At 38.9% G+C, this 21,674-nt stretch overlaps 1 protein-coding gene across 3 annotated transcripts in view; it reads right to left on the bottom strand.

Moving 5' to 3' along the window:
• LOC144963275 (uncharacterized) overlaps positions 1–21,401 on the bottom strand; it is a 43,705-nt gene extending 22,304 nt beyond the window's left edge. For 2 of the 3 annotated variants that reach the window (XR_013643594.1, XM_078897152.1), the window contains exons 1-11: positions 21,291–21,401; positions 19,921–20,394; positions 18,041–18,107; positions 17,090–17,206; positions 12,109–14,759; positions 9,493–9,642; positions 7,729–7,868; positions 4,883–5,013; positions 3,227–3,313; positions 1,526–2,552; positions 758–857 (exon numbers count right to left, since the gene is read on the bottom strand). Coding sequence is in view for 2 of the 3 variants with exons in the window: in XM_078897152.1 (XP_078753278.1) it covers positions 758–857; positions 1,526–2,552; positions 3,227–3,313; positions 4,883–5,013; positions 7,729–7,868; positions 9,493–9,642; positions 12,109–14,759; positions 17,090–17,206; positions 18,041–18,107; positions 19,921–20,364 (4,914 nt within the window). In the remaining variant the exon portion in view is untranslated. The remainder of the gene's footprint in view (positions 1–757; positions 858–1,525; positions 2,553–3,226; positions 3,314–4,882; positions 5,014–7,728; positions 7,869–9,492; positions 9,643–12,108; positions 14,760–17,089; positions 17,207–18,040; positions 18,108–19,920; positions 20,395–21,290) is intronic. The other variant, XM_078897153.1, reaches the window with a different exon arrangement.
• Positions 21,402–21,674: the final 273 nt, after the last annotated feature.

Consider the following 21,674-nt stretch of genomic DNA (forward strand, 5'->3'; position numbering starts at 1 on the left):
AGGGAAAACTGGAATAACGCAGTGCAGCGCTGCAATTTGAGCTAGTGCGAGGTGACTTGTCCAAAGCCACCCCCCCCCCTTCCCTCCGTGCCCATCCCAAACCCATAGCACAATTTTTTTTCCTGACAGAGACAACGCTCTTAGTGACAAGGTATTCATTTTACTTTACACCTGAGTACTGGGAGAGACTGTGAGTAAAGAGACTTTTCCAAGGACTCAGCTTGTGCTGCTCAGAGTGAAACTCCAACCCAGGACCTAGACCCCAAAGCCATTTACTGCCATAGGATATCTTAGTATTTATTTTACAATAAACATAAAGAGAATTTTTTATTCAAATAGAATATTTTGATCACAAATAAAATAATATAAGTCGAAAATCAGTCGTTCTCATTATTAAAAAAAAATAAAATAATAATATCCAGTGATCAGTCCATTTGATTTTTTTTCAAATTATGCCCTTCCTCCACGACATCATAAGATATCATCGCCTTGGCATTCCACGAAGGAATATAGTTAATTCATTAAACAAGACGTCTGATGTCAACAGGAATCACCTATGTTATCGAAGTGAGCAAATTGGGGGTTAATAATCTTGCCCAAGGAAAAAAAAATGAAAGTGCCTGAAGCGGGGCTCGAACCCGAGACCTTCTGGATCACAGTGCAATGCCTTTTAACCACTCGGCCACTTCACCCCCTGTGATCCATGTGATGAGTTATAAGACAAGAATGAGACCATGACAAATGGAACACAACAAACCTTGACTGTTTCGTGTTGAGGAGCTGCTGACATTCTAGAGTGTCCTCGTACTGGAGGAGTCAAGTGTCTGTCGGGTGAAGAGACAGCACTGTGGTGTTCTCTGGTTTAAGAAAATAGTTTAAATGTATAGAAGAAATATATATTCTCTGCAACAATATATTTTTGTTGTTGTTAATTTTAACAATTTTTAATATAGCGCAATAACCACTAAACGTGCTCAAAGCACTTTACAAGGGGTCCCTGACCAACAGCAACACTTAATATGTAGGACGAGACATGATGACTGTTAGGCGATATTATATTTTTTTTTTCTGACAAAGACAACGCTGTTAACAGCCAGGTACTCATTTTTACCTGAGTACGGTAAGAGAATGTGAGTAAAGAGACCTTTCCAAGCCGCACATTTACATTTATTCTCACAGAGAGAAAACAGAAGGATGGTTAAAAAGTGTCACAAAAAGATGGAAAAGAGCATACCATCTCTCACAAAACGAATAGAAAAACAGAAAAATGGATTTGTTTTGTATTAACCTTTAAGTACAAACTATCAGATTTTATATAATATATTTATATATATATATAATATATATATATATATATATATATATATATATATATATATATATATATATATATATATATATATATATATATATATATATATATATATATATATTTGTATATAAAAAACAGCTTCCGTTATATTCATTTATGTTCATTAGATTATATATATATTTTATCCAATTCAAGATTTGTTAAATTCCTTACCTAACCTTAGCAAGTCGATCATCTTCTCTCCAGTCAGTTTTTGATCTTCTAGAAGAGTCACCTCCACCCCTATCATGCTGTCTCCTGAACACATCTTCACTTTCACTAAAACGAGCACCATAATCTTTATCATAGTCACCGGGATTGTGTTTGGAGTAACTTCTATCACCACTTTGATATGAATAATCTCTGTCTCTGTAAGAATGGTCTTTACTGTCTCCGCTACGACTGTCGTGTGAACTACTACCGATTTCATTACCTCTTCTTGAATGTGTTCTACTGTCACTACCAGCCCAATCGCTTCCCTCCTTTATCCACTCATCCCCGATACCAAAAGCTCTTCTTTCTCTCCTCGCTTCTCCCCTGTATTCATCCACATCTTCAAGCTGCCTTCGATCTAACCTTTCTGGTCTTTCCCTGTCAACATTATCATATCTTGATCTCTCACCAATACTCCTCTCATCATAGTCGCCACCTCTGTAATCTCTATCACCTCTTCTTTCTCTCTCTCCCCTCTCTCTATCCCCCCTGTCCCTATCACTCCTATCTCTCTCTCCCCGGTCTCTACTTATCTCTCTATCACCTCTCTCTCTATCAATTCGGTCTCTATCACCTCCATATCTGTCACTTTGTCTGTCTCTGACTCTGTATCGGTCATCAAATCTTGATGACCCAACTGCTTCCTCCCCCTCTCTCCTTCCATAGAAATCAGCCCTATCAGAATATTTGTCATCTGAACTGAATTCATGCCTATCTCTTGAACTCCTACTATATTCAGAATCCCACTGAGAATCCCTAAATCGACTGCTGCCATCCTGAAGTCTTGAGGAAGACACCCCAGGCTCCTCTTCGTGTTTCTTCAAACCACGACTGTAGTCATCCGATTCACGGGGTGGTTGGCGCAGTCTTTGACGTTGCCAGGAGTCTGCTCTGTCCTCATCAAATTTTTCAAACGTTGGATCTTGTGAATCGAAGGTTCTTGATCTGTGTGGCAGTCTTTCCTGACGGAAATCTTTGTCACCAAAATCTGTTTGAAAAAGTTTTTAAACAATTTATTTATTTATTTTTTTTTTTTTTGGTAAACTCTTTTACATTCTTAGTTAAAACAAATATTTCCTATGACCTGGACAAATAAGGAGTTTGAAAACAATGAGATTTTTTCAAAGAGCTAAAACGCATGACCCAAAACAGCAGTATTTTGGACTATCATATAATGTAATCTAGATTTCAAGTGATACAAATCTGCTAGAATTTGTGGGCTGTAAAAAAGTAATAAACAAAATTGAACATAACAGTTTCAAAAAAGAACAAAATAACAAGCACAGAATGTTTTGGGCTCAAAACCCTTCTTCAGCCAACAACAGCAAAAAAACAAATACATTACTAAATTCCAGATATACGACAGAGAAATTTGGTAGGTTCTCTCTGTAGAAGAATTTCTCTGTCGTCGATCTGGAATTTAGTAATGTATTTTCTATGTTTTTACTGGTTTTTTTTTTTGTTGTTGGCTGAAGAAGGGATTTGAGCCCAAAACGTTCCGTGTTTGGTATTTTGTTATTTTTTAAAGCAGTTGTAATCATTTTTGATTTAGAGCTTTCTCGGTCCATTGTATTGATTTGCTGGTCTAAAAAAGCATTATCCAGGAACAGGCAAGGGTTATCCCCCCCTCTTTTATTACAATCCATCATGTCTGCATCTCACCTTTCCCGCCATCTTTTTCCTTCTCTCTTGATTCATCTGTAGACGACTGGCCGTGGCCGTATTCAATCACCTCCGCTGGTGCAGCTGCTGTCAAATCAAATGTAAAAAGTGACAACAAAGAAATAATCATCTGGCTGCCATCATCAGCTAGTGGTCGTCATAACAAACTGTTTTCTCATTCGTTTCTACGAAATTACATTTAGTGACATTCATTCCGCGAATACTTGAAAATGTAATTCTTGCTATTCTCTTGATGAAAACAGTGAGACATGATATAAAAGTTGAGCAAACTTGAATCTGGTGGAAAGGCCACATGTTTTAGTATTGACATAACAACACACAATTGAAAAGAAAAGGGAGATGAATATTTGTTTGTTTATTTTTAAGGGTTTTACGCTGCTTGCAACACATTTAGGTCATATCAGCCCCAGTAAAAAGGAAGAAAATTGATACTAAAAACATTCTAGAAGTACAATTAAAAAGGACTAGGAAAAAGTAAGACATAGGGGAAATCATTCAAATGGGGAACAGATGTAGGTTTCAAGAGCACACTATCAGTGTACTTAGTTTGAGATCACCTAAAAGTCTCACCCAGACACCAGCACGAGATCCCACTAAGAGGAATACACTCTGTTTACAAATCATATGTTAAAATTTAAAAAAAAAATAACAGTACATAACAGAGAGATGATTTACAAGGAAAAAATATCATCTCCCAAAACCACAACTATACATTTGACTGTTTATCTACCAGCAAGGGTATCCAGCCAGGGCCAGGACAAAACTAAGTAATCTCATTCCAAGACAAAGACAGAAAGCATGTTGGAAAACAGATACAGGGGGATAGAAGACACAGCAAGTACCTCCCTGCCCATTATGGGAGGTCGGGAACCTCACCCAGGAAAATGGTGAGACATGATATAAAATTTGAGCAAACTTGAACCTGATGGAAAGGCCAAATGTTTCATTATTAAATAAAAATAAATTAATTAAAATAAAATTCTCTATAATCATCCCATAGGGGAATTTTGTCTTTAGGGTCTATTCCAAGGGAAGACTGGAATAACCCAGGCATCAGCCGCAGTGCAGCGCTGCAAATTGAGCTAGGGCGAGGTGACTTGCTCAAGGCCACACAGCGCAGCGGCGGGTGATCGAATACTCGATACCTTTCGGGTACGAAGCAATGACCGTACCGCTGAACCACGCCGACATAACAACACTCAATTGAAGAGAAAAGGGAAATGAATATTTGAAAAACATTTCAACCATGGCGTAAACAGCACAGTTTGACAAAGTGCCAAATGCTGACATTTGGACAAGAACAAACAAAGAGCATGGATGTCCAGGTCAGACACAGAAAGTGGCGATGGGTTGGTTGGCCATACCCTGCGGAAAGAGCCCTGTAATATAACCAAGTAGGCTCTCAAATGGAACCCACAGGGCAAGAGGAAATGGGGTCGTCCAAAACAGACTTGGAGGAGAAGCCTTCACCAAGATTTGTGGGTCTCCAATCTTACCTGGAGTGAGGCAAAGGTTAGTGCCAAGGACAGAAGAAGATGGAAGAGTGCTGTTGAGGCCCTATGCTCCGCCAGGAGCCAAGAGGCATAAGTCAAGTAAGTCATAAACAGCACACCTACCAAGTTGGATATTCATTACCTTTTTTATCCTGATCGGCACTTCCATGACCATAGTCGATGCTTTCAAATGATGTCGTAGGTGGTAGTGCTGGTGGTGGTGGTCTCCTCTCTGCCATTTGTTCTAATCTTGATGGATAATCACCGTATCTTCTGGAAGGTTTTTAAAAAAATTTTTTAAAAATAAATTGAGCTTTTATATAACGTTATATCCCCTAAAATTGCTCAAAGTGCTTTACAATGGGTCCCTGACCAACAGCAACATTTAACATGTAGGACGGGACATGCCGACTGTTAGGCGATAATACATTTTACAGACAAAAAAACAAACAAATCATTGCTTTTTATACTTGAGCATCTATACAGTGCAAGATCCACTAAATGTGCTCAAAGCTTTTTATAAGCGGTCCATAGCAAACAGCAACACTTAACATGTAGGATATGACATAAAGCCCAGAGCTGCCAACCCCATCTGATGAGAATGTGTACAATGGGACCTCAAAAAGGGGGAGATTTCATGAAAATGGGTACAATCCTGAAATCGACGGAAACTAACCATTGCAAAAGTAAGAGGAAGGTAAGCTTACATAAAGTCACACCGCACAAGCTCAATTGCAGCAACAATGATGTTCCCAAGACTATAATCCAATCCTTTCAGAATTCTACCTCCCAGCATGAAGATCATAATTGGTCAAAAAATATATGAATATCCACTTGGTCACCGAGGTTTCTCTATTTTTCCTCTAGTTTTGCTATTACAACTAAAGAAAACTGAAGTGACCCCGTACACTGAAAATGGGTACAATCTTGGTGGAAATGCGTACAAGCGTACAATCGCTGAAAATGCGTACAATTCCACATTTTTTGCGGTAGGTTGGCAGCTCTGAAAGCCAGTTTAATCATTTTAAAACAAAAAAAAAACCACCAAAAACTGAGCTTTTATATCGCACAATATCCACTAAACATGCTCAAAGCGCTTTATAAGGAGTCCCTAGAAAACAGCAACACAAAACATGTAGGATGAGACGCCTGTTTACACATTTTAAAAAATAAAATGTTAAAAAACTGAGCTTTTATATAGCACAATATCCACTAAACATGCTCAAAGTGCTTTATAAGAAGTCCCTGGCCAAAAGCAACACTTAACATGTAGGACGGACATGACGCCTGTTAGACGATAATACAGTAGAACTCGGAAATAGCGAGTTCGACGGGTCCACTCCTGATTACTCGCTATTTCCGAGTTGCCAGGAAAGGTCACTCGGCCGTACAAAAAGATGGAAAGACAATGTGTGTGCGTGTGTGGATAAAGTGAGGTGGGGCGGGGTTGAACACGGCCTTCGTTAACTACGTAATGATGGCGACGGGTTGAAGTTGATCCACCCCTTCCATTTCCATCAAGATTTCGTGTATGTGTGTTCGAGTGTTTGTATGCACTAGGCATGTTTGATGAGGTAAGCAAGCGCATCACTCTAGGACTTCATAATCAATCACTGACCCACTGAAAGGATGGTTCCACTGTGGTTCTACGCTCCCCTCTCTCGCTGATCGTGTCGTTCTTTAACGAATGCTACTCGCTGACCGATGCTGCTAAGTGAGGCATGTTGACATGTTGGCTGCCAGTGCTTACCTCGCGCGTCTCGTGGCACCACATTGGGTGAATAATTGACACCCACCCCCAATACACACACATGCACACAAACACACCCAACCCCCACCCAAATTTGTTTCGCCTACTATGTACTATTACAGACTAGGCTACTATGTAATATTGCTCGTAACAAAAATAAGAAAAGGAAAGAAGCTAGGCTAAAAATATTTAAATCGCCCTTGTCTGTTGTTTTGCTTTACTTCGTTCGAAGTCCTAGGCTGTGGCAGGAAATGCTCGTTATTTCCGAGTTGACCTCTTTTTCATACTCGATACTTTCATGCTAATTTTATTGACTCAAATAAGAGAAAAAAACGGGGATTTAGATTTTACTCGCTATTTCCGAGTACGTTACTTTCATGTTCTACTGTACAATTTTTTTCGGACAGAGACAACGCTGTTACAGCCAGGTACTCATTTTACACCTGAGTACGGTGAGAGAATGTCAGTAAAGAGCCTATTCCAAACACTTAACTAAGCACTGAGCGAGGCTCAAACCCAGGATCTTACGATCCAAAAGCGAGTGTCATACCACAAGACAACATTAACTGAATTTTACACCTAGGTACATTGAGAAATGCGTGTAAAGAGTCTTTTCCCAGAATTCAACTATGAGCCAATTAGAGCAGTACTCAAACCCTGGATCTTCCGGTCTGAATGTGAGCGTCACACCACAAGACCACACACACCACGGCACAAGCAACAAAGCTTGCTGTCAGATTGACTCTGAGGGAATTAACTTCAAATTTGACATCATAAATTGTTACAATACACATCAGTGCAAGCCTGTGTGATGCAAACTGGTCTAATATTTATGTTCCTTTTCATTTATCCTTTTATTTAAAAAAAAGTGATATTGATGCAATATTATCATAATCATTAAGGGTTACATAGGTCAAAAGATCTTTAAATACCCAATTGCTTTTGCAAATATAAATATATAACAGTTAAAATTTTAAAAAACAAAAAAAAATCTCATCTAATCTCTTATCAGGACAGTTGGCCGCTATGCATTGACATTAAGTTGGCCTTTATGTAATGACATTATCAGCATCATTACGATTGACTAACATCCTACTAAAAGACATGATATCAATGGTGACTGTAATAGGTATCTACAAAGTTTGCAAGAGTTTTCTGGAAAGTTCTTACAAGAAAAAATAATAATCTTTAAAAGTAAATAAAACATAAAAATTTGCCTCCTGAGCTTGACTACAAACCTGTCATAATCATAAGGGTCAAGGCCATAGGGCGGTAATGGAGGTAACGGAGGCAGGAATGGGTCAATCGTGTCTAAGTATGGATCTCGGAAATAAGGATCTGGTGGAAACCGTCTGTAGGGGTCAAAGTCATGACGTAACTGGAAATAAAGTCAAAAGCAGTAAAGATAAAAATGGAACATAAAACACTTCAACACCAAACGCTGTGTGCGTGTATGTCTTTGTCTGTAAGTATGTGTGTCAAACATCAGGTGATAATAAATAAAATACAGGCATACAGCATTATGTAAATTACAACTTAATACCGTTAAGAAGTTAAATGATTAGCGTCCTTTAAGTTCTCGGAGCAATTTGGTGCAGACGTGTACATAGTCTTTCCTTAGTAACCTGGTGGCACTGTATGGGTCACACACCCCCCCCCCCCCCCAACCATACACACACACACACACACACATGTGTGTGATCTTGAGTAAGTCACTTCAACCCCCACCTCACCACAATTTGTGGTGCTAAGCAGACCTGCCAACCCTTCACATTCCGAAAGTGGAATCAGGACGCCTAAAAATAGGAATTTGAGACAAAAAATAGGAATTTCACCTCTTTCACCTTCCCCCCCCCCCCCCCCTTTTTTTTTTTTCTTTCCTCTTTTTTATTCTTAGCATTATCATCACTTTTGTAAATCGGAATTTAAGAGACAATGGCGGAATAGTACAAAATGGAAGAGTGAAAATAGGAATGATTCCGCCAAAAGCGGAAGGGTAGGCAGGTATGTGCTAATTGGCAGCTGATGCATGGACTGCTCAAGCCTTCATTGTCAATCAGCCCTAGAGCAGAGCTGCCTACTTGAAATTTTTTTTTAATTTGTAGTTTCCAAGGACAAAAAAATGAAAAAGTCACTATAAATAGCTTTAGAAATCAATAATTTGCCATCATCTTGATCCACAAAAGCTTCAGAGTCCTGAATATATAGGATCTTAGGAACTAAATTTTCCTTTTCAACAGGATTTATTGTCAAAAGAGGCGATTGCAGCTCTGGAGCTGGAGCCAAAAAAAAAAAATCGTGACTCTACGAATTTTTCATTGTACAAGGCAGGTCTGCTTGAGACAACGATTAATTGTTTAAATATATATTGTAGGAAACATGGAAAATGCTAAGAAACCATAATATGAGAAACAGAATTAAAACAATTATACATTAAAATGTTAATATTTGGTTTTCATGAAAAAAACGTGCAATCTGACAAAAAAAAAAGCAGACAATCTTACAAAGGTGAAAAAAGCATACAAATAGCTCTTTTGTTCTACAGTTGACAGCCCTGTGTGGATGTAGAAAATACATAGAACCTCACAAAATATTTTTAAATGGTCCTGACTGATTTTCCTTTGTCATGACGCATATGAAATGATGTATTTTACAGTAGAAAAATGTGCGGCTATGTGGTCTTGTGGTATGACACTCGCTGTCGGATCGGAAGGTCGTGGGTTCGAGCCTCACTCAGCGCATAGTTGAGTCCTTGGAAAAGACTCTTTACTCAAATTCTCTCACCATACTCAGGTGTAAAATGAGTACTTGGCCATTAAAAGCATCGCCTCTGTCCGAAAAAGATTGTAATATCACCTGACAGGCGTCATGTCCCGCCCTACGTGTTGTGTTGCTGTTGTCCAGGGACCCTTTGTAAAGCGCTTTGAGCATGTTTAGTAGATATTGCGTTACATAAAAAGCTCAATTAAAATTATTTTTTAAAATTATTGAATAAATCTTACCCTTTCATCATACAGGGGGTCATCCAGCTCAAATCGGCCCAGTTTGCGCGGTGGTTCATTGTCTTGTGAAAAAGGGTCCTCACCTGCCCTAGCACCTCGACCCCTTCCTCGGGTCCCTCTTGCCCCACCCCTACCTCTGATCGATTCACTCTGAAATTGACACAAAGATCATAAAAAATGAAATGGAAAATGTTAACAATGAAACGATTGGGATCAGACGTCTCAATATGATTTTAAGTCGGGGTTGAACTGGTGCTTATGTTGTTTGTTTGTTTTTAAGGGTTTTACGGCGCTTGCAACACATTAAGGTCATATCAGCGCCAGTAAAAATGAAGAAAATTGATACTAATAACATTCTGGAAGTATAATAAAAAGGACGAGGAAAAAGTAAGACATAGAGGAAATTGTTCAAAAGGGGAACAGAGCACACTATCAGTGTACAGTAAAATTACTTTAAACCGAAAGAAGCTAAACCGAAAAATACCTTAAACCGCAAAGAATTTAATAAATTGTACTAGTTTCTTCATTATCTTTGTACTAATTCTTACGATGAACCGAAATACTTCTAAGAAGGACTTTCTTTAAACCGAAACAATTTGAGACCACCTTCCTTTATTCTCTCTCAATTTTTCTTCAAAAATTGGGGAAGGTGGCCACACGTAATAATGCCCGGCGATATTAAACAGAGCGTACGTATAAGATGAGGGTGATGGGTGAGGTGGGGGGGCGGGGGGGAGGCAAACACTGCACTTGGGCTCGGCCAACACCACAATCGCACAGACTGGAAAAGGAAGACAGCGGGTGACTGGCAGGCGAAAAATGAGGAAAGAGGAGGAGTTGGGGTGTAGAATCACGCAAGCGAGATGTTCTCGCTCGTGTGTTGATGCTTTGGGACTGACTGGCCATTTCATTTCCACTTTGTTTAAGTGTGTGTGTGTGTGTGAGGGGGGGGGGGGGGTTCTATGAAATTAGGCCTTTGAACCTAATGGCTTTTCAACAAAAGAGAGATGTGTAGTGGACAGGTTAGCATTGACACTCCTTTTCATTTCCATTTCACACCACCTCTGAGTAGCTGCGCGTCATTCATTATCAATTATCGCACAAGAACTTTCGATCTTATTTTAGCTTTGCATTTTACTAAAAGATGTCTAAAAGAAAGCACTGTGCTTACACGTTTGAGTTTAAAATCGAAATACTATGTGAAGTCGATGAAAAAAAAAGTTGATCAAGACAGAGATATGTAAAAAACACGGCATCCCGAACCCAACTCTTTCAACAATTTTGAATTGAAAACGAAAACCGCCAAAAATATTTTTAAAACACACACACAACAAAAAAAAATAATGGTTACGAAGACGGCATTTATTCAACAACTCCATTTAACGGGAAACCCATGATACCATTAAATGAGCAAATTCCTTAAAAAGTTACTACCATTGAAAAACATTGCAAAACGGGAACTTGCTTTAAACCAAAATGTCTTTAAACCGAAATGGTTTAGAAGGTCCCCAAAATTTTGGTTTAAAGTAATTCTACTGTACTTAGTTTGAGATCACCTAAAAGTCTCACCCAGACACCAGCACAAGATCCCTAAGAGGAATACACTCTGATTACAAATCATATGTTAAAATTTAAAAAAAAATAACAGTAAATAACAGAGAGATGATTTACAAGGAAAAAATATCATCTCCCAAAACCATAACTATACATTTGACTGTTTCTCTACCAGCAAGGGTATCCAGCCAGGGCCAGGACAAAACCAAGTAATCTCATTCCAAGACAAAGACAGTTGGAAAGCAGATATAAGGGGATAGAAGACACAGCAAGTGCCTCCCTGCCCAATATGGGAGATCAGGAACCCCACTCAGGAACTGGTGCTTAAAATTGAATTTAATGTTTAAATTCTATAAACTGTGGCAATTAGTTATTGTCTCTTATGTTCCAATGCCATGCGTCAGCTTACACTTTATGTCATTTATTGAGAGATAAATTTGAAATAAAAGTAAATTTCAGTATTTGTGATTGAAGACCAGCCCTTCATTATGTTTTTATTTTTGCAGCGAAGTTTTTATTCTCTGTTGTCTTCTGGCACTTTTCTACTCAATTCATTTCTTATTATCATCTTCATTATGTTTCCACTTACCATAAGTCATATATAAACCAAAATAGATATTAAGCCCCTTGTATTCCAGTTCAAATGATCTTTACAGTATTTTGATTGTATGTGAGGAGGAGGGGGGGGGGGGGGGTCTCAATAGCTCAGTTGGTAGAACACTTACTTTACATGCAAAGGGATCAAAATTGATTCCAGATGAAGTTGAGATTTTTTTTCTCTGACCCCACTGTCCACCAAGCAGTGATTAGGTAACTGGGTTTGTAAGATCTGGCAGAATGTACTTTGCGAAAAAGGTTAGCATCCTATCTATGGGGAAGCAAACAATTGCTACTGTCCATTTAATTTAACACTATAGAGAGCGAGATAAACTCCAGCTCCATGGGCCTTAATATGATTTATGTTTTGTTCCAATTCCTTGCAATCTATCCCAAATTAGATTTGTTTGACATATTGTCCATTACGATAACATTTTGAAAAAAAAAAAAAATCATCATATTTACATTAAAAGACTCGTCTTGTGCACTTTCAGTATCTCTGGGCGGTTGAGTGACATCCTCCTCAGCAGTCTTGTCCTGACCCTCGAAATCAGCACCACCCTCTTCTTCATACTCGTCCTCCTCTTCTGGCGGCCACTTGGAAGAGAAAAAACTGTCCTCACTAGGGGCTTCCCTTCCAGCACCCCGGCCACGAGCTCCGCCTCTCCCTCGGGGCCCTCCCCGTTGTTGAAATCCTCCTCTCCCATGCCCAAATTTGCTTTCTGGATAGTCTTCACTAGGCAGATTGCCTTCGTGGCCTATGCCTGCACCTCTACCTCTATTAAAACTACCTCGGCCTCTCATACTGAAATTCCCTTGATTATCAGCATCATTTTCTTCATCGCCTGCCCCTGACCATTGAGTTATTGCCCGTCCTCTACCTCTCCCTCTGAAACCACCAGCAAAACCAGACATTTTACCATAGTCAGAGTTCCCATCATCGAAACCATAATTGCCCTCACCACTATCTTGATACTGGCCTCTTCCACGGCCTCGCTGAAACTGACCGCCTCTTCTAAAATTGTAGTTATCCCTCTCAGCATTTGCGTCATTGCCAAAGCCTTGATCTCCGTATCCAGAGTAATCATCTCCATAACCCTCCCATTCATCACCCCCTTCTGCATTGCCACTAGTATAGTCATAATTTTCATATCCACTTTCTGAATAATCTGCTCCTGGGTATCCATAACCTCCAGCACCCTGTCCACCTCTTCCCCTTCCAAAGTTGCCTCGTCCTCTTTCATATCCTCCACGACCACCTCTTACACCTTCAAATCCTCCTCTTACACCTTCAAATCCTCCTCGTCCACCTCCAAATCCTCCTTCACCTTCAAATCCTCCTCGTCCACTCCCAAATCCTCCTCGTCCCCCTCTTCCACCTCCAAATCCTCCTCCTTCACCTTCAAATCCTCCTCGTCCACTTCCAAATCCTCCTCGTCCGCCTCTTCCACCAAATCCTCCTCTATCACCTTCAAATCCTCCTCGTCCACCTCCAAATCCTCCTCGTCCACTTCCAAATCCTCCTTGTCCAACATTAAATCCTGTACTTCCTTCCCCAAATCCACTCTCAGCATCATCAAACTCACCACTCTCCTCATAACCCTCTTCGCCACTTTCTTCAAATCCACCTCTCCCACCAAAAAATCCTCCTCTTCCTCCTCGGCCTCTTTCAAAACTGCCACGACCACCTCTTCCTCTAAAACCTCCTCTTCCACTTCCAAACCCATCGTCTACTCCCTCATAGTCTATATTATCTCCTGTAAAGCCACCTTTTCCACCTTCAAAACCTCCTCTTCTGCCTTCAAATCCTCCTCGTCCACCTCTTCCACCCTCAAATCCACCTCTACCTCTTCCAAACCCACTATTTTCGCCATCAAATCCACTTTCACTTTCAAATCCACCTCTTCCTCTTCCAAAGCCACCTCTTCCACCTTCAAACCCTCCTCTTCCAAAGCCCCCTCTTCCACCTTCAAACTCACTTTCATTACCTCCAAAACCACCACTTCCACCTCCAAAACCTCCTCTAGTACCATTAAAACCACCTCTTCCACCTTCAAACTCACTTCCACCACCTCCAAACCCACCTCTTCCACCCCCAAAACCACCTCTGCCTCCATCAAAACCACCTCTTCCACCTTCAAACCCTCCTCTTCCTCTTCCAAAATTCCCTGTCCCGCCTTCAAACTCATTTACACCACCTCCAAACCCACCCCTTCCACTTTCAAAACCACCTCTGCCACCCTCAAATCCACCTCTTCCACCCTCAAAACCACCTCTTCCGCCGTCAAAACCACCTCTGCCACCCCTGAATCCTCTACCAAAACCATATCCACTACCAGGGCCTTCCTCCTGTCCATACCCATCAACCCCCATTCCGTTCCATCCATCCGCTGAATCTTCAAACCCAAACCTTCCTGCACCCCTGCCTTGCGGTGCTCCTCTACCACTTCCCCTAGCACCTCCAAATGCTCCTCTACCTTCCAACCCTCTCATCCCATAACCAGCCCACTCATTTTCTACATCATCCTGCTGAGAATTTTCACCTCCTACATTTTCCGAATAATCACTTTGACTTGGATAATTCTGATCCGCATCCGTTGTTGTCTTGCTTTGTTCATCTTTCGACACATTCGACTGATCCGTGGTTTCAGGATTTTTGCTAAAGTTCCCAGACTCACCATTACCAGAGACCTGGTTTTTATTACCTACACCCGATGAGTTCCAACCCAAATTTGATTTCTGCTGGTCGTTACTCTCAATAATAATACCACCACAAGCACTCTCGTCCTCATCATCCAAATTCATGTCTTCTTCTCCCATATCATCCTCTTTCCCCATTCCTCCAACACTAGTCTGTATCACTGGAGCATTGCCAGATTTTGGATCCGTTTTTACATCAGTGGAAGGGCGAACATCCATAGGCTTGGAAAAAGCCAAAGGAACCGATGCTCCTGTTGATGTTGCAGCTGCTGGAGGTTTTGGTAAGGTTGATGCTCTCAACTTTTCCTCCAACTCTTCTCTTTCATTTTCAATTGATTTTCTCCTTGCTTCCATCTGCTTTTCATATGTTTTCCATTGATCCAGGTATTGCTCAAACTGTTCTTTATTGGGATGACCTGAATGAATGATAAAAGATATTGCATAATTTCAAAACCTAGTAGTAATAATCAAAGATAGGGGTCTGAAAAGAATTTTGTTTAAAAAATGGGTGACATTTGATACATTTTTAGTCTATGAACAAATATGCATCATTCGTGTACACAAATTATGTTTTTTGTTGTTGTTTTTTTTTTCTTCTTCTTTTTTAGTAAATGAGTAGATGTTGAAATTCCATCAACAACAACAATAAAAACAAAAGCATGGTAATAGTCATTAAACTGTGCACATATATCAAAAGAGCATTGCCTGTCAAAATATAGCCTTTCAATGTTTACAAAAGAATACACATACTAGGGGTGCCTTTGCTAAGATTTTTAAAAACCTAAAAGTTTTTCTCATAAAGAGCATATATGGAAATATTTCGTGCAAAGCTTCTCTTCATCAAATGGTTTCACCCTTAAACCATATAACAGGATGCATATCCATCTAGCTTCCCCTTAACTGTTGCCTTTAACCCTCTCCTTACAACCTACAGCAAAATCATCACATTTGTTACGACACTATATATACATTTTTTCTTATTCAGATTTATTTTGTACATCACAATGTGCTTTGTTTAATCAATAAGAACATAAAGTTGTTTCGTAGAGAGATTGTTTGAGTTTAAAAAATCAATTTTTCTGCAGACTAAGCCCACCTTTTTGGGAAAATACTGAAAATGATAGGTAAGGAGAGAGTTAACCAACCAATGTTTTGATCTTTTAAAAGATCAACTCACCAATATCGAACAAGGTCGAAAAATTTCAAAACGTCAGTTTTCCGCTTCAGACGGAAAAAGGACATCCCAAAATAACCTCCATGACAAGTTATTGCTTTGTTTGTTTTTAAGGCTTTAACGGCGCATGTGACACATTTAGGTCATATCAGCGCCAGTGAAAATGAAGAAAATTGGTCAGTAAAAAGTTCCAGAATTGCAATTAAAGTACCCAAGAAAAAGGAAGACAAAGGGGAATCAGTTCAAATAGGGAACAGGTGTAGATTCCAAGAGCACACTATCAGTGTACTTAGTTTAAGATCACCTAAATGTCTCATCATCCTGACAAAAGCAAATTCTTCTTCTTCTTCTTCGTTCCTCTGATGGACATCTATGGCTGCAGTCCGATATCTGCTATGAAGTCTGTGGTCCGCTTTAGGTCCTCAGCCTCGCCATAGAGCTTTGTGTTGAGTGTTGTAGGGGTGACCCAGTGGTTCGAACGTTGCACGTTGTATAATGGGCAATCCATAAGCACATGTAAAGTGGTTTCATGGTCGGTTCCACATGGGCAATAAGGGGTTGTTCCAATACCTAGCTTTGTAAACATATGTCCTCTTAGTCTATTGTGTCCTGTTCGGAGGCGGAATAGAGTGACTTGGCTACTTCGCTGAATGGCATGGATTGGATCCTGCTTGTTGTGTTCCAGGTGTGTGTCATTCCTTTCTTTGTCTATTTTTAACTTTATTATTTTCTTTTGCTGATGGTAAGTGATTGACGACTTCGGTTGTTCCTTTTGGGCTCCTTACAAAAGCAAATGTCCCCACTAACAGGAACACACTCAAATGTTTACAAATCATACATATGTAAAACAAAAATAATACAATGAAAAACAGAGAGATAATTTACAAGACAAAAAATTTCATATCCCAAAACTCTGACTATATATTTGACTGTTTCCCTCTCGGCCAGGCTATCCGACCAGGGCCAGGATAAAACCCAAGTAATCTTAAGTCCAAGACAAAGACTGAAAGCTTGTTGGAAAACAGATGTAGAAGGATAGAAGACACAGTAAGTGCCTCCCTGCCCATTATGGAAGGTCAGGAATCCCACCCGTTTCCCCTCCATGACAAATTATGCATGATTGAGTGAAGAATTTTGGAAAGAAGCATAAATGTATCATAACTCAGTAGGAAACAAGAACAAATAAATGCGAGACAATTAAAAACAGTTCTTATTAGCAAAGTCACTCTCCGGAAAAAAAAACAATGTCATGTACTTATCATATACTTATGATATTGAGCTTGCTTTATAAAAATCAAATTTTGTGCAGCTATGTGGTCGAGTGGTATGACACTCGCCTTTGGATCGGAAGGTTCTGGGTTTGAGTCCAGAGTGGCACATACTTCTTTGAAAAAAACTACTCTTTACTCACATTCTCTCACCGTAATCAGGTGTAAAATGAGTACCTGGCCGTTAACAGCGTTGTCTCTGTCTGTAAAATTGTAATATTGCCTAACAGGCGAGTTGGTATGCCATTTCTGGATAAATTCGGAACATGGTCGGTAAGGAGAGAGTTGAGGGACAACCACTTACTTTCATTTTGCTTCCTCCAATCATCATACTGACTTTTCCAGTCCTTGTACTGCTCCAAAAACATTTCCTCTTCTTTCTTCAGTTTTTCCAAATCAGCCACTAAGGCAGGATCTGGTTCTGAAAACGCAACAATGTTTGTAAAACTGAGGAATAAGCGCCAGCATATGCATACAATAATAATAATAATAATAATAATAATAAATAATAATAATAATAATAATAATAATATAATAATAATATAATAATAATAATAATAATAATAATAATAAAATAATAATAATAAAATAATAATAATAATAATAATAATAATAATAATAATATAATAATTAATAATAATAATAATAATAATAAAATAATAATAATAATAATAATAATAATAATAATAATAATAATAATAATAATAATAATAATAATAATAATAATAATAATAATAATAATAATAATAATAATAATAATAATAATTCATTTCTATGGTACCCATGTCCCACAGCTCTAAGAACACATTGAAATAACAAATACAAAAAGTGCCATTCACGGCGCATAGTGTGAGTCCTTGGAAAAGACTCTTTACTCACATTCTCTCACCGTACTCAGTGTAAAATGAGTACCTGGCTGTTAACAGAGTTGTCTTTGTCCAAAAGAAAAATTGTAATATCGCCTTACACTAACAGGCTTCCTGTCACGTCCTACATGTTAAGTGTTGCTGGTGGCCAGGGACCCTTTGTAAAGCGCTTTGAGCACATTTAGTGGATATTGCTCTATATAAAAGCTCAACATAATAATTCTCAACATGAAATTTTCCTCTACTTTCTAACCTCTACAAAGAGATAAGATTTTATTACAAAAACAGTAAACTAGTAACTTATTGTGATTTCAAATGCACTATTCCTCAAATTATGTTACAAATTATGTTACATATAATGAGACAAAAGAAAATTAAAACACATTTACCAACTGGCTTGACTTCTGTTTCACGTGGTGGGGATATAAGAGGACTTTTAGGTAGTGGAGGTTTAGACTGCAATATAAAAAAAATATACCCATGACAAAAGGGTTGCCAATTCAGGAAACAAACATTTACTGAACTTTTACACAACTGGCCCCCCAGGAAAACGCGACCGATGCGGCCGCATAATTTGCCACTTACCGCAATGCGGCCGCATAATTCACCTTTTACCGCATAATTATGCAAAATAAGGTTTTTAGCGTGAATTTATGACCATTCATTGTATGAAGAAAAATGAAACCGAAAAAGTCCGACGATGTTCCCAAATACGTGACAGTGACTTCCCTTTAACTTTGACAACCAGGGATTGACTTTTTAAGAGAGGTCCCATTTTTCAACCCCGCTAAGCTGCTCCTGTCTCCACCTTGGGATCAACTTGAGAGCCTCACAAAGCTGAAAACTGTACCCGAGGAGGAGATCAAGAGGTACACCCGGCAGCTTGGGCCCCTCGCGATGAAGAACTCCATCACCTCTTCTGTTGATGTGCCACATTTTTGGCAGTCCATTTCTGATGAAGTGCACGCTTTGGCTGCTTGTGCCAAGTGGTACATATACACCACGATCAACAGCGCTGATGCTGAGCGCAGCTTTTCTGTTTAAGATCTGATATTGTCAGACAGGCGCAGGAGTCTTAGCACAACGTCTCTGCGACATCTAGCTTGTCTGTGCTACAACAAAAAATTAAGTTTTGAATGTGCGTTGCAGTTCTTTAATTTTTGAATTGGTTAAATGTAAATAAAGCAATGGAAACATTTAGACAGCTATTTATTACTTTTTTCTTGTTTTGCATAATTTGTAATTTCCCTTGCATAATTTGCCTTTTTCCCCCCGCATAATTTGGGATATTTTTTTTGCATATTTCCGGGGGGCCAGACACAAACACATTGAGTGACCCATTTCTGAGCGCTGAACTCTAGTAAAAAGACTTTCCTTAAACATATTTATAAACTATTGAAAATGAAAACAAATGCAATTTGGCGCATTTTAGTTTTAGGCATCATCTGGTCAGATCATACATTGAATGAAGAGGTTAAGAGAAGAATCGTTTCTCTATCCAGACAACAGGAGACCCTCCTGTCTATAGAATTAAAAGAGGAAAATTGTCCTCATTTGGTCATGTTTCTCACCATGAGACATTGGCAAAAACCCATTATGCCAAGGTCCTTGGAGGGAGGCAGGAGAGGATGGCAAAAATCTTGGACTTCACACTGGTCCCTTTGTGTGTGAAGTGAGTGCTCTACCAATTGAGATATCGGGAACCCCAGTTTGCGTAACAATGTCTTTTAAAATTCTTCATTCCAATATTATATTAAAGGCATGCACATTTTTAACATGTTACAAAAATTCAGGATAGAGGCTTTATTCCTGCATAAAGTCACTGACATCTTTATGAGTCTAGTATTGCAGCTATGAAAAAGAAATAGCCTGAGAGCATTTATAGCAATCAAATAAATATGTAATCATTTTTAAGAATAGAGCCAAAGATCTCTTTTCTTTTATTTAATGAATAGGCACAGGCTATACCAGGGGGTTCCCGATAGCTTGGTGGAGCACTTGTTTCAAACACAAAGGGAAATAGATCAATCCAGGGTGAAGTCAAGATTTATTCTCACCTCCCTGTCCACCCAGCAATGATTAGGTAGCTGGTTCTGTTATATCTGGTAGAAAGTACTTTGCAATAGACTAGCGTCATATTCAAAGGATAGCAAGCAATTGCTATTGTCCGATTCATGCTGTAGAAATCGGGATAAACTCCTAAAGGCTCTGTAGGACTACTTTTTGAGGTCCCTCTGATTTATCGGTAAAGTCTATCATTTCAACTCACATCTTCTGGTACATCAGGCAAAGGTGGTGGAGGACCATCAGGAAGAGGGGGCCTCTCCGGGACAGGAGGTAAGTTGGGTTGTGATGTGCCTACCATCATCCCTTGGGACATAGCTGGAACAGCAGCCATTCCTACAGGACCAGGAGCTGTCATCGGAATCATTGCAGCACCAGGTGGTGGCCAGGGCTGACCCATCATCATTCCCATCCCGATGGGTCCGGCGTTTGCAGGATTTTGATGTGGAGTTAACCAGGTCATTGGCTGTTGCGGGTGAAATTGACCTTGAGGGACCACACCTGGGACCATTTGTTGTTGTTGTTGAGGCGTAGGTAACAGACCTGGCATCATTTGTTGTTGTTGGGGCGTAGGCAACAAGCCTGGAATCATCTGTTGTTGTTGTTGGGGAAAGCCGAATCTCGGCTGTTGTCCATTCCAGTTAAACATGGTAAAAGTGTCAGGAATATCCTACAAAAACTGTGATTTTAAATTAAGAAATATTGAATAAGTAGCTCAAGCAACCAAGTTAAAACCAAACATAATAATAATAGATAATTGTGTTATCATTATCAACAGACTAAAAAGGGAAACATAACAAAAAAACGTTGTTTTTTTTGTTTTTTTTTTGTCTGACTAAATAGAACTGAAAGAGACAGAAATTAGAAATAAAAAGAAAAGACAAAATAATACACACTTTGACTTTGATTATATCAAAAATACTTTTTAACTACAATAATTAATAATTAGAATAAAAGATCAAGAATTTTAAAGTTTCAATCTTCAATTCATCAATACAGAGATCATCTGTATATAAAGTATAAAATTCCGAGTGTGTAGTGTAAGACTTAAGTTAAGTGTCATGAAACAGTGCCAGACAAAGCAGAATGTTAGAAAAATATAAGAAAGAAAACATCCCAACAAAAGCTGCTTCATTAACCGGACTGGGGATCGAACCTCAGTTCAGCAGACCTCGTGAGATTACTGTCATGTGTGCGGCTTTACAATTTACACACAGTTGTTGGTTCCCTATTTTAATTTTTCAGAGAAGTCTTAATAAAATCTCTTTCACTGTGGCACTGTGGATCTTTTGTCAGGTGTTCATTAGTTTATTTAATTTTACTCTGTGTATTTTTAATTGGTAGTGTGCAAAGTTTAAAATGTAATACCCTACAAACTGTGGAGTGATCCTCGACAATAATTGGAGTTGGAGGTTTCCACTCAAGAAGAGAAGAAGAGGAAGATTTATTCAATTTAATTTATTTACGATTTGAATTGGATGGCGACTTTTTGTTTCTTCAATTATTCCCAAGCGATGTACAGCAGAATTATGAATAAACAGATTTATAAAAGTTTTAGTAAGACAAGATACCCACTGTTATATACGGTTAAAAGAAGAAATTCACTTATAAAGTGCAGATCTATTTGAATCTACTAAGCATTGTCGTTGGCGAACAATGTATTCAAGGAGGTAGCCATTTTTTCTTCCAAGGGAGGCTACTCTGTTTTCCTTTCTTTCTTTTTTTTTTTTTCTTCTTTCTTCTATGCGCACATTGAGGTAAATAGGTAAATTGCAAATAAGTGGAAGTCGTTTTCAGTTGTTGCTGCTGCTGCTGCTGCTAATGATGATGATATTGTGCTGATGATGATGATGATGATGATGATGGTGGTAATAATAATAAAAATAATGATGATAATAATAATAATAATAATAATAATAATAATAATAATAATAATAATAATAATAATAATAATTAATT

The sequence above is a fragment of the Berghia stephanieae genome, chromosome 1, assembly GCF_034508935.2.
Source record: "Berghia stephanieae isolate SIO BIC M18660-M18661 chromosome 1, UCSD_Bste_1.3, whole genome shotgun sequence".
Classification (NCBI taxonomy): Eukaryota; Metazoa; Mollusca; class Gastropoda; order Nudibranchia; family Aeolidiidae; genus Berghia; species Berghia stephanieae.